The 13,299-nt window shown below is 40.9% G+C and overlaps 2 protein-coding genes and 2 long non-coding RNA genes across 4 annotated transcripts; 2 read left to right on the top strand and 2 right to left on the bottom strand.

Annotated features, from left to right (window-relative positions):
* Window positions 1-6,605: 6,605 nt before the first annotated feature.
* Window positions 6,606-9,245, bottom strand: LOC146723610 (uncharacterized). The gene is made up of 2 exons (XR_014924486.1): window positions 7,838-9,245; window positions 6,606-7,709 (listed from the first exon to the last, which is right to left on the bottom strand). It is a non-coding gene; the product is annotated as an uncharacterized LOC146723610 (long non-coding RNA).
* On the top strand, window positions 8,149-9,501 carry LOC146723609 (uncharacterized). Its single transcript, XM_085481569.1, has one exon. The coding sequence runs from the start codon at window positions 8,149-8,151 to the stop codon at window positions 9,499-9,501; it is 1,353 nt and encodes a 450-aa protein (XP_085337695.1).
* A 36-nt stretch (window positions 9,502-9,537) lies between these two features.
* Window positions 9,538-11,396, bottom strand: LOC114927845 (uncharacterized). The gene is made up of 3 exons (XR_003818953.1): window positions 10,755-11,396; window positions 9,659-10,645; window positions 9,538-9,597 (listed from the first exon to the last, which is right to left on the bottom strand). It is a non-coding gene; the product is annotated as an uncharacterized LOC114927845 (long non-coding RNA).
* Window positions 9,967-12,662, top strand: LOC146723608 (uncharacterized). Its single transcript, XM_085481568.1, has 2 exons — window positions 9,967-12,154; window positions 12,205-12,662. Exons 1-2 carry the CDS (start codon window positions 9,967-9,969, stop codon window positions 12,660-12,662), a joined length of 2,646 nt encoding a protein of 881 aa, XP_085337694.1.
* The last annotated feature ends 637 nt before the right edge of the window (window positions 12,663-13,299 follow it).

Raw genomic sequence — 13,299 nt, 5'->3', positions numbered from 1 at the left:
TTGTACTTTTCCATACTTTAAGCTAATATTCCTCAAAATAGGACCCTTGTGAATCGATACACTTGTCCCAGCGGCGTTCCCATTCCTGGAACGCTCTCGCGAAGGCATCATCGGGGACCTCTCGAAGACACGTCGTCACGGCCTCTTTGACGGCGTCCAAAGTCCCGTAACGCGTTCCTTTCAAACTCCTCTTTATCTTGGGGAACAGAAAGAAGTCCGGTGGTGCCCAGTCCGGGCTGTAGGGCGGGTGCGGCAGCGTTGTCACGCCGTGCTTGGTCAAGAACTCCGACACGACAAGCGCGGTGTGAGACGGCGCATTGTCGTGCTGCAGCCGCCAGGTGTTTTTGATCGCTGGCCGGACGCGGGCGACTCGTTTTCGAAGCCTGTCGAGCACTTGGACGTAAAAGGCAGCATTCACAGTTTGTCCTTCAGGTACAAATTCGTGGTGGACGACTCTTGATGTCGTTGATGGGCGTCCAGGCCGTGGTTCGTCGTCGACGTCTTCTCTGCCCTCCACGAACATCTTGTGCCACCGAAAGATCATGTTTCTGGACATGGCTGACTCCCCGTAAGCCTGGTTAATTATACCGACAGTTTCGGTAGGCGATTTCCCAAGCTTTACCGCAAATTTGATGGAATAACGCTGCTCCAAAAACTTCGGCATCGCGTTCCGTGACGTGGGTCGAGCGTAGAGGTTCGCGTTAACGGAGCTCCTCACTACACCACAGCTCAGAGCCGGTTGCCGTTTTCAGCGTCGCTTGCCAACATACCCCCCTTCACTCCCAGCCCGTCAGAGCGGTGCTGGGCGCGCCTGGAGCGGCGGGAAAAAATCAGTACACTTATTTTTCGGACAAACCCTGTATATATATATATATATATATATATATATATATATATATATATATATATATATAATAGAGCCAAAGCGCGAAAAATTAATTCTTAATATTAACAAATGTTTTACATTTGCGATCGCGCAAAATAAAGGGAAAAGCAAAGAATTAGCAAGCACATTACAAGCAATTCCAAATCACTTATATGGACATCACGAAAATTGTGGAGAATGGTGTAAGCGTCAAGATGACAATGCTTTACAAACAGTAAAGTTTAAGGATTCATCATTATGTAATATCAAAAAAGTGATCCGTTTGCCAGTTGAAATATTGAAATAATGATACCAGGGAATCAATTGACCAACACTGGCTAAGGTGAAAAATCTTTTATTGAAAAAGACGCAACGTTTCGACTCTGAATTGGGTCCTCTTCAGGCTACAAATTAAATTATAAATCTCAGTTAAAAAAAATGAAAATGACAGTAAAAATTGAATACGGAAAATCATACGTATAATAGTGTTAAAAAATATTTGTTACAAGTAAGTGGTAAAAACTAAATGATCATAATGTCCGTTTTTTGTCAACGATCAGAACATGACAAGATATCAGTAATAAACGAACCGAAGTGCTCACTCTGACATATAACATTACATTAAAACGAACAAAGACAATATCTCGAATAAATAACACAATTAAAAAGAGAAATACAAGTCGACCAAATAAAAAAAAATTTAATAAGCAAAAAATATATAAACAAAAGGACAGTTCTAAAACATTTTATAGGTGATAAAAACAAATTATATATAAACTCTACTTAGATAAAAACAAAAATAAAATAAAATAAAAAGAAAAAATTAAAAATTAATAAAATAAATACCAATTTGGAAATACAAATTAAGGAGCATAACTCAAATATTAAAAAACATGTTACATCTCATTCTATTATCAACGAACACAGAACGTTATTTTACCATGATTTTGATTGGTCTAATGTGTCCATTTTACATAACGAAGTGCATGTAAAAAAGAGAGAAATAAGCGAGATTTCATCAAAAAAACAACAGAATTCTATTAGTTTGCAAAGGGACACAAAAAACTTAAATGATATGTATGATACTATTTTGAATTTATTTTAGATATCGGTATTTATTTTATTAATTTTTAATTTCTTCTTTTTATTTTATTTTTGTTATATATATTATGAATTATTTGAATACATATGTATTCAACTTTTATTCAAAATTACATTAAACATTTTTGTAATTAAATATTATACTTGCCAACACGTACATATACACACACAAACACACATGCATACTATGTAATATAAAATTAAGTATCTTTCAATATGTAATGCAATGTGTTTAATTTTATTTAAAGTAGTATTAAATATTTTCTAATTTCTTAAAGAATTAAGTTTTTTGTCTTTAATTTTGTGTGATGTAATTTTTAATTAATTTGATGTAATATTATAAATGCTTAGAAATAAATGTTTTTGTTTTAATGTTTTATTACTTATTGTTTCGTTCAGTTATTTAAATATGATTTTCTATTCGGTTTTTGTATTTCTTATTTAGACAAAAAAAAATAATTAAAATAATTATATTTTGTTATTTTAATTATAGCATATATACCTATATAAAAATTTTTGTTTATTATTCATTTAATAGATGCAATTTTTCTCATATAAAAGTATTTAAAGATATTCCTAATTGTTATAAAATTTAATTGGCAAAATTATAAAACCATTTACTGCTGACACTGATTAATTGCCTCAATCACAATAGAATTTCTTTTGGAATCTAAACTGATCGCATATCGCTATTTTGTAATTCTCTATCTGTTTTTCAGCAAATAAGTTTACTGCACAATACAAAAGTACAGGCAATAAGAAATAAGAAATAGGAAATATCCAAGATATCTTTCAACGTGTATAAATATCTTTGGAAATGGATTTAGGACGAAACAGATTGGTCTGAACATTTTGAAAACCGCAATAAATAACAAGGGAGGTCATTTTGTTAAAATTGGAACTGAATGTTTTACTTCCTCTTCACTTGCAATTTATGTCAATTTTTCGCGCTGCTCACCTTACGATTGCCTTTGTGCGGCGACAGATGGCGTCTCAATCGACTGCGGCAAATATGCAACAGGCGTATAGTGATGAATTGGAAACACGTGCTTCGTACATGTGCTCTCTGCAATCCGGTAGACATGCATATACAGTATCGCAGTAAATTTCGTGTTTTCCGGAGCAGAAAATTAATTACTTAAATATTTTAAAATATTAAAGTAATTAATAGTTCCAATTGTTGCCATCATTTTAATTTGTATTATTTCTTGTGTTTTATTGAAATTTTTTCATAATGACTACAATAATGTGCTTACCTGACGAAATGATAGAGTTTATTCTCAGCCAAAGTAATGTCACAATTGAAGATGTAATTAGTTTCAGATGTGTATGCATGAAATTCCAATTTGCAGCCAAATATGATAAGTTTATGGAACGGAAGCTTCTTCAGAGGTAATTCTTTTTGTGAGTAAATTTTTTATAATTTTTTTACATTAACTACAAATTATTATTTACGCGCGAAATATATTTTATAAAAATAAAATACATAAAAAATATGAAAATATAATGCAATGATACAAATTATTGTTAATTATAAAACGGACTAGATTCCCATAATTTTGGCGGTTTTTTATATTATGAGAATTAGTTGTAAATGCATTTTTAACAAGGGATACAGGAAAAACAATAAATAAATTCTAGGATCAATAATTTCCAAGATATAATAAAATATGAATTATTCATATAAAATATAAAATTTACAAAATAAATAATTAAACAGAAAGAAAGTAACTTTATAAAATATAACATTGTTCTCTTCATGTGCTCCCTACGTTATGTAATAGTTACATATTGGTTTGCTGGATATCAAGGTCAAGATTAGTAGGTATGAGAGGTAATTATTATTGCCGTCTGCAATAATAATTAGCATGTAATTTACATATAATTTAATATTATTTATTCACAATATCTTTTGAGTGTGGAATTTATAAAGAATTTTATGTTTTTCCGCTAAAATTCTCTTCAAAAATCATTTTTATATTAGAGCGCCAAAGTTAAGGAAATTTTGTCAAAGTAATTTATAAATATTTACTAAATTATTTTAATTTCAGATGGTTTTAATTTCAGATGGTCTTCTTTAAAGAAATTTCATGACATACAATCTAAAGAAAACGAGCAGAAGGAATCTGAAGAGAATGGAGGAAAGGATAGAAAAATCTTAAACTTTATAAAAACAGGCAAAAATTGTGTGAAAGAATTACGAAACTATATATCTCAAATACATAAATATTATTATGACTCAGTCGATGATTTTATAATCAATAATACAGAAAGTTTAATTAATAATACAAAAAGATTTGAACACATTTTTCATAAACATTTTGAAGACAAGTTTAATGAAATTATTACTGAACCTAAAAATATCATAAAATATTATTTTTTTATTGATGAATTGAAAAAGTTGATTACACAATTTTCACGGTATAGGATTTTTAATATATATTTTCGTTCTATTAATTTCAATGTCTAATGTATATAATTATTACACAGTTAATATTTAAATTTTTCAGGAGAACTGATTGCGATTTTCTAACCGTTAAATTTATCAGTATAAAATTATTTCTCTATATGAAGGAATGTTCGGGGAGGGTGTCATGGGAAAGATGTGCAAAACTACCTCACAAAAAGCGGCTAATGGAAGAATTTGCTACTAATGCGATAGAAATAAATTTTTTTGAAAAAGATATATTTTACGCATGTATAAAGTCAACATTAGATGCTATCACAGAGAAGGTACTAACTTGTCTTAAAGAAAAATATCCCAACCATTCTATATTCTCGACGTCTGCTGAAACTTTTTCCTTTTGGAGAAACAATAATATCGACGATAATCATTGGGATGAAGCAGAAAGTACGCAGATTATGGATACACTCGAGGAATATATATTCGATAAATTAAATTTTCGACCATGCCAAGAGATAAACACACATTTGGAAAACATGTGTATAGATGATGTAAGTTATTATAAATTATAATATACAGGGTGTTCCTAAAAGGTCTCGGATATATGTGTGTTATTTATTAGAATCCCAGTAAGCAAGAAATATTTAATCAACATTTTATAATGTTGATTTTATATAAATTTTCTAAACGTTATAATGTTTTATATAAATATATGTTTAAAATATTATTAATAAATATTCTACAAAAATATTTTAACTGATGTTTTATAAATGTTTTAAAAATATTATTTAATAACATATATTGCTCTCAAAATATTAATAAAATATTTTAAAAACGTTAATTTCAACATTACCGAAACCTCTAAATCGATGTCAAAGTTTGTTCATAATGATGTTGCATACAATGTTAAAAACTATATATTTGACAACAATAATAACGTTGTAGCAATGATTTTTTGCTTACTGGGATTATCTTCGCTGATGAATTGTTGTATTATAATTTTTGACGCAGGTTTTGAATAATAAATATGGCGAAAAAATTATTTTATTTATAATATATCACAGCATAGCCAGGAGACTTGGTCTACGTTGCGACATAATAACAGTGAATAATACGATCTGGAATACCTATATATTTTGGAAACCAAAACAGTAGGTAAAATATATTAGATGTGGAATTATCTAAATACTTTGGCATTTTTACTTTTATCGTGGATATACACGTGCATACATATATAATTTTATATTGTTCATAGTGCTACGAATAATGTTGACAATGCAAGATTTTATAATATAACTTTTGAAAAATTCCCGAAATGTCTTCGTAACCAATTGTCGGTGTGGACGAACTCTGATGTCATATATTCTTCAAGCTTCTTTGTAATAACCCCTACAGAGGTTGGCAATATACATTGTATAGAATTTCTATTAACATTAGATTAGTAGATTAATATCTACTTTTATAACTTCGGTAAAAATTCAATGAAATATGTCTTAAACGTTAATAGGCAGAAAGAACTTTATATTTTTTATTTCTATGATCAGATCTCTGTCATTTTATTTTTGCATATGTTTAAACTTTTTTCAGATGTTGATCTTCTTAAAAAATTATTTTTGTTCGATGGAAGTAAATAAAAGATATGGAATTGATATTCATTGAATCAACCTGAAAAGCGCGTTATATATTATAACCAGGTATGTTAGCAATGTTGTACTTAGATGATTTTAAAATTAGCTAGATAAAGATAAAAATATGTATTCATCTTAGATAAGTTAAAGATGATTTTGTTTAAAATATATCTAGATAAAAGATGAAATTATATGGCGATTTATTTAGATAATTTTCTAGATAATAATTTTTAAGACTGCTTATGTAAACACAGTTATAAAAAAATGTTAATTATAAAAGGGATATAAAAATATATGTATTTATATTTTTATTGTTTACTGCTTAAGTTCTACTATTTAAGTATTTTTATGTGCTATGATTTTATACTAAAATTATCTGAAAATTATTCTAGATAATTTAGTAAAGATAATACTTTTTTCATCTAAGATGCAGATATAGATAATACATATTTTTATTATGTATATAAAGATAAGATGACGCCAAAGTTTTATCTAGATAATTTTATTTAGATAATAGCAAACACTGTATGTTAGTATAAGGTGCATAATAAAAAATAACAATCAAAAATAATTTCTAGAACGCATATCTTTCTAATTACACGCACAATTTTATTCTAATTATAATTATATATAATTTAGTTAGCTGTAATTTAACTTGCTAAAAAAGTATATATTTATGTATTGTTTGACAAGAAAAAGCAATTCAAGTCTGTTCAAAACGCATAAGAAAACATTCTCCGCATAATAAAATATTATACTCGAATAGAATACTTTAGAATATTCTAGACCAATCGATATTTTCAGCAAATCGTTTTTATATGTTTTTCGAGGAGAAAACATCGCGACATAAATCAATCTGTTTCGAAAAAAAACCTCTCAAAATATCAACAATTAACGGTATCACAACTGTTCCGCCGAATACTTATTTTTCAATGAGCATGCGCGGCTTATCACGGGCGCCTCGTTTCACCAATAATTATCGCGATCGCCCGCTCGCGCATGCTTTTTTCCAGCCGTCGTTCCGTTAATTTTGACAGCGGCCAATTACGCGTAATGCGCTCAGGTCACCTCGCGCAATGTTTGAAATACGCAAAACTATTGGCGCTTCACGCGAAGGTGGGCTCCATCCTAAACATTATAAAAGAGGAGCTCACACCCGGCTTACCAGCCTTATCGCTTTTCCGCCGTGAACCGCATAACGCAAACCGCATACTTGTTAAACCGCTAAAATTTCGTTGACGACCGCCGCTTATTCCACACTTTGATTTTGATTACCTTCTCTTCTGTGAAATAATTAACATTTGTCATAAGTTGTTAAAGTGTATTCTGTTATTAAGTGTTTGTTGAAATTAAACTCTTTAATACAAAAAAGGTGACTCATCCTTTGTGTTGCGCGATCCTCTCTCTCGCAGCGCGTTCGTGAACATATTTCTGGTCCTTCGAGCCGGATATCGCACCGGCAACCGCAAGTTCGCGAGCATGACTCTTCGTGTGAGTGAAGAAAGTGAGCATCTGTGTGTGCAGCCATCATGGATGTACCCACGCTGGTCGACTGTCAGCGTGAGATTCAAATCCGCATCTCACGTTCCGTGGAGTATTTGAAGAAGCTGGGCAGCTCCAATATCACTACCAGTGCTATCGCCACACGCACCAGAATTTTGGATCAGCTGTGGACAAAGTTCGAAGCGCAGCACGATCTTATCCCAGCAGCCTTAAAAGAAAAGTTCAGCGAGAGCGATTATTTTAAGTCAGAATTGCACGCTGATACGGAGAATCTGTATCTCAATCAAAGAAGCATACTTGACGGCTACGCCGAACACTTTCGTGCAGCGAACGTACCTCCTTTTGCCGACGCCACGCCAAGGTCGTTACTGCCGCGCATCAAAGTACCGCCATTCTCTGGTGCCTACGCAGATTGGCCGTCGTTCAGAGATCTCTTCCTCTCCGTCGTGAGTGGCAATGCAATCTCCAACATCGAGCGCTTTCATCACCTCTGCTCATGCTTGACAGAGCCGGCTGAAAAATTAATCAAGTCGTTACCTGTCACCAGTGACAATTATGATCGCGCTTGGGCGATCCTGGACAAACATTATAACAATAAAAAGGAATTGATCCGCTCCAACTTTGCCACGTTCATCGCCGTGCCAAAGATGAAGGGAGATACCGCAGAGGAGTTGAGACGCATTCACAACGCCGTTACTGCCGCCATCAATGGTCAGGAGAGCATTGGACATCCAATTAACATTCACGGAATGGACCTCTTCAACTTCCTAGTCACCGAATTGTTTGACGCACGCACGCGTCTGGAGTGGGAGTCGTCCACGTCAGACTCATCAGAGCCGGCACAAAACGAGGCACTCGTTAACTTTATCAGCCGACGGATCCTGACGCTCAATGCCGCACGACCGAAGAGCGTCAGCAAACCGTCCGGAGAGGCTTCACGGATTGCCAAGGCTCACGTCACTAAGCACCAAGGAGCTGAGCCGCCGCACTGTACACTGTGTCGTGAAAGGCACACCTTGATGACCTGCCGAGATTTCAAGGCCAAGACCGTCAACGAGCGTAAAGCATTTGTAGAGACGAACAAGCTCTGCTACAACTGCTTAGGAAACCACTTCTTATCTCGCTGTCAGTCGAAGAAGAACTGCCTTACGTGCGACGCACGACACCACACTACGTTGCACGGAGCAACCACGTCTTCACAGGCAGCTGAGGCTACCACATGCGCCACTACACTGACCACGACTCTTCAAGATCGAGATCATAAGGCTGTTCTTCTTGCTACAGCTCGAATTAACATCGCCGATCGGTACGGCTCACCACACGCCGTACGCGCCTTGATCGACCAATGCTTCGAGGCGTCGATCATTTCTGAGGCCTTGGCGCAACGTCTCCGCCTGCCTCGAGTCTCGACGGATCTCTCTATCTTCGGAATCAGAGGGACCCGCTCAGGATCAGCTCGTGGCAAGGTCACGCTGCACGTCACGTCAGACGTGACCAACGCCGAGCTCCGCGTGGTAGCTTTTGTGCTGCCCCGCATATCATTGCAGCAAGGCTCAGTCTCGCGAGAAGAACGCAGCTGGCCTCATCTCGACGGACTCCAGCTGGCCGATTCTCGCTTCCTGGACGACGACCCAGCTGAGCTACTGCTGGGAGCCGAGGTCTACTCCTTGATCCTCGAGGAAGGCCTCCGCAAGGGTGACTCAAGGATGCCGATCGCCCAGCAGACCAGCCTGGGATGGATCCTGTCCGGCGGCTACGACGCAACAGCAATCAACGGACATCGTCGCACATTCCGGTGCACCGCCGATCACGATCTCGCCGACCTCGTTCGACGCTTTTGGGAGCAGGAGAGCGAGCCAATAACTCGGGCTCCACTTACTCCCGAGAAAGCTAAGTGCGAGGAATTATATGTACGCACCGTCACACGCACGTCCACCGGGAGGTACATTGTGAGGCTACCACTTTCATCACCGCCGACGAATCTTCACGAGACTCGCTGACCAGCGGAGCGCCTCCTGAGAGCCATGGAGACCAAAGGCAGCCGAGATCCTCGATTTGGCGACCTCTATCGCAGCTTCATGCAGGAGTTCGAAGACCTACAACACATGAAGAGAGTCAACATTGCAATTACAGCGGATGACCTCAAGTGTTACTTACCGCATCACGGGGTCCTGAAGGAGTCGAGCACGACGACAAAACTCCGAGTCGTATTTAACGGCTCTTAACGCACACGGGCCGGTACTTCGCTGAACTCTCATCTGTTGACTGGGACGAATCTTCTGCCTGCGCTCAACGACGTGTTGCTGCGATGGCGTTGGCACCGGTACGTCTTTGTCACCGACGTAGAGAAAATGTACCGCCAAATCCTCGTACATCCTGAGGATTGCCGTCTTCAAACAATCCTGTGGCGTCACAACAAGACAGACGAAATCCAAGAATACGAGCTGCTAACGGTGACCTACGGCATGGCTTGTGCACCGTTCCTGGCCATACAAACGCTGCGGCAACTCTGTGCAGACGAGGGGACGCAATTTCCTCAAGGGGCCACAGCACTTCGACGTGACTGCTACGTCGACGACGTGGTCACCGGCGCAGACAACCTCGACGATGCCATCAACCTTCAGACGGAGCTGCGCCACCTGTGCACGGCGGGCGGATTTCCACTGAGGAAGTGGGCCTCAAATAACTCCGAGGTCCTCGCGGGAGTCCCTCAAGAGCATCGGCTGCAGCAAGGACCGCATTCATGGGACGGAGAGAGCCATTCGACCTTGGGCCTGCGATGGCATCCTCAAGATGACTGGTTTGCTTTCGCAATACATCCGCGTTCAGTCACAGAATTCACGAAGCGACGAGTCCTCGCCGAGACTGCACGGCTATTCGACCCGATGGGCTGGCTTGCGTCTGTCGTGATTCGGGCGAAGATCCTGATCCAGACCACCTGGCTTCAGCAGCTGGACTGGGACGCTCCACTGCCTGTCAAGGATGTTCAACGTTGGCAACAGCTGCTGAACCAGCTACCTCTGCTCAGCAACATACGAGTTAATCGCTGGCTCAGCACCGACGACGATCACTCAAGGCTGCAGCTCCACGGCTTCGCTGACGCTTCCGAACGAGGATACGCCGCAGCGGTTTACCTCCGCAACTCTGAAAAGAGGAAAGCATCAACTAATTTGCTCATGGCAAAATCCAAGGTCGCACCCGTTAAGCAAGTTTCACTGCCTCGCCTGGAGTTGTGCGCTGCTGATCTACTCACCACGCTCACACTGCATGTCCGCAACACGCTCGGCTTGGCGTCTACTCCAGTGTACCTGTGGTCCGATTCCAAGGTCACGCTCCATTGGATCCAGGGACACGCCACCCGCTGGAAAACTTTCGTCGCCAACCGGGTAGCTCATATCCAAACACAGCTCCCGGACGCTCAGTGGAAACACGTAGCCGGGAAAGACAATCCTGCAGATTGCGCATCAAGAGGAATTACTCCTGGGGAATTAATCAACCACGCATTATGGTGGACAGGACCTGCCTGGTTGGCACTGGACGAAACGGCGTGGCCCAACTCAGAGGTCGATATCTCAGAGGACGACCTTCCGGAACAACGCACCACCAGCCTGATAACCAGGAGTTCCGTCATCATCGAACCGGACCTCCTTCTTCGGTTCTCCGCACTTCATCGGCTACTGCGCGTTACGGCTTGGTGCCGTCGATGGCTCAACCTGGCGAGCCGGGAAGTCACATCTGGTCGCCCGCTGCATCCTGACGAGCTAGACGCCGCTCTACTCCAGTGGCTTCGAGTGGTGCAGGCGCTCCACTTCCCTGACGAGGTAGCTGCTGTCACCGCAGGACGGCCCGGTCTACCACGCAGTTCACTGGTCAAGCTGAACCCATTCCTCGACGACCAAGGTGTACTTCGCGTCGGAGGACGCCTCAAGCACGCTCTGCTGCCCTACGACGAAAAGCACCCGGTGATCGTCCCGCCGGCCTCCTGGATGACGCGACTGCTAATCGAGTCCTGCCATCGTCGGTCTCTGCATGGCGGCGTCCAGATGACTCTCAGCTTACTTCGCCTTCGATTCTGGGTGCCACGTGGAAGGACCGTCGTCAAGCAGCAATTGCATTGGTGCGTTACTTGCACGCGCTGGCGAGCTGCCACTTTACAACCTCCTATGAGCAACCTTCCTCGTGACCGAGTGACGCCGACTCGGCCATTCCTGAGTATTGGCCTGGACTACGTGGGACCCATTTCTATCCGGACCAGCAAGGAACGCGGACACCGCTCACAGAAGAGATACATCGCAGTTTTCATATGTTTCTGGTCAAAGGCTATCCACCTCGAGGTCGTCTTGGATTACAGCTCCGAGGCCTTCATCGCCGCCTTACGCCGCTTCGTCTCTCGCAGAGGTCTGTGCACGGACATCTACAGCGACTGCGGCACAACATTCATTGGCGCCGATCGCACGCTGCGTGAGCTCTTCAAGGCGTCGACCTCCGAGGGCCATCACGTCGCCCGCGCCGCCAACACTCAAGGGATCCGCTGGCACTTTAATCTGCCAGCGGCCCCTCACTTCGGTGGTCTTTGGGAGGCTGCCGTAAAATCTACGAAATTTCACCTCCGTCAAGTAATCGGCGAAATTACACTTACGTTTGAGGAGCTTAGTACACTCCTCACACAAATAGAGGCGTGTCTTAATTCTCGTCCGTTACAGGCTCTGTCAGACATCCAGACGACACTTCGGCGCTCACACCAGGCCACTTCATCATCGGAGCACTGCTACTCGCGGTACCTGAGCCATCGCTGACGGGTCAATCAACCTCCACGCTGTCACGCTGGCGTCACCTGCAGCTGATGCGAGATCATTTTTGGCAGCGGTGGTTGGCTGAGTATGTGCACGGTCTCAACCCCCGCACCAAATGGTTCAAGGCCGAGTCCGTACCTCACGTCGGGGACCTCTGCATCATCCGCTCGGAGCTCACCCCTCCGACCCGATGGCCTCTCGCGCGGATCACGAGACTGCATCCCGGGGACGACAGTATCGTCCGCGTGGTCTCAGTCCGCACCGCCACATCCGAACTCGTGCGCCCGATCGTCAAATTGGTCATGCTTCTGGGCGTGGATCGTATTCCGAGCATGAATAATGCGGACACGCCGTCCGCCGGCACGTAACTCATCTCTCATCTCGCGACACTCATTCACCACATAATCATCACATGCACAGTAACATTTGTCGCACCTCATTCTTCTCATAATCACCGCATTGCACTACACACTATTCATTGCACATCAAACACGCGTTTTCACTCTCGCAGCTGATCGCTCCGCACCACGCTATCACCACGTGTTTATCGACTTGTCAGCTGCTCGCGTCACATTCCACGCGATCATCAAGTATTTCGCCGCGCCGGCGCGCGCCCGCCTCACCATCGATTGCTATCGACTTGAGATTCCGCGGCCGAAATTCGACAACATGTTGTCACTGCGCGACAAGGCGGACGGGAATGTTTAAAACGCATAAGAAAACATTTTCTGCGTAATAAAATATTATACTCGAATAGAATACTTTAGAATATTTTAGACCAATCGATATTTTCAGCAAATCGTTTTTATATGTTTTTCGAGGAGAAAACATCGCGACATAAATCAATCTGTTTCGAAAAAAAATCTCTCAAAATATCAACAATTAACGGTATCACAACCGTTCCGCCGAATACTTATTTTTCAATGAGCATGCGCGACTTATCACGGGCGCTACGTTTCACCAATAATTATCGCGATCGCCCGCTCGCGCATGCTTTTTTTCAGC

Source organism: Nylanderia fulva, unplaced genomic scaffold, assembly GCF_048542155.1.
Source record: "Nylanderia fulva isolate GAGA-0341 unplaced genomic scaffold, ASM4854215v1 Scaffold181, whole genome shotgun sequence".
In the NCBI taxonomy this organism is placed as follows: Eukaryota; Metazoa; Arthropoda; class Insecta; order Hymenoptera; family Formicidae; genus Nylanderia; species Nylanderia fulva.
The sequence above is the reverse complement of the archived record's forward strand: the minus strand, read 5'-3'. Positions and strand labels throughout refer to the sequence as shown.

What these genes read in the sequence shown, in the direction of transcription:
- LOC146723609 (XM_085481569.1), top strand. Translation starts at nt 8,149, where the DNA reads ATGAAGGGAGATACCGCAGAGGAGTTGAGACGCATTCACAACGCCGTT.
- LOC146723608 (XM_085481568.1), top strand. Translation starts at nt 9,967, where the DNA reads ATGGCTTGTGCACCGTTCCTGGCCATACAAACGCTGCGGCAACTCTGT. An exon ending in ACTTACGTTTGAGGAGCTTA is followed by an intron (nt 12,155 to 12,204) that starts GTACACTCCTCA and finishes CGTCCGTTACAG; the next exon opens with GCTCTGTCAGACATCCAGAC.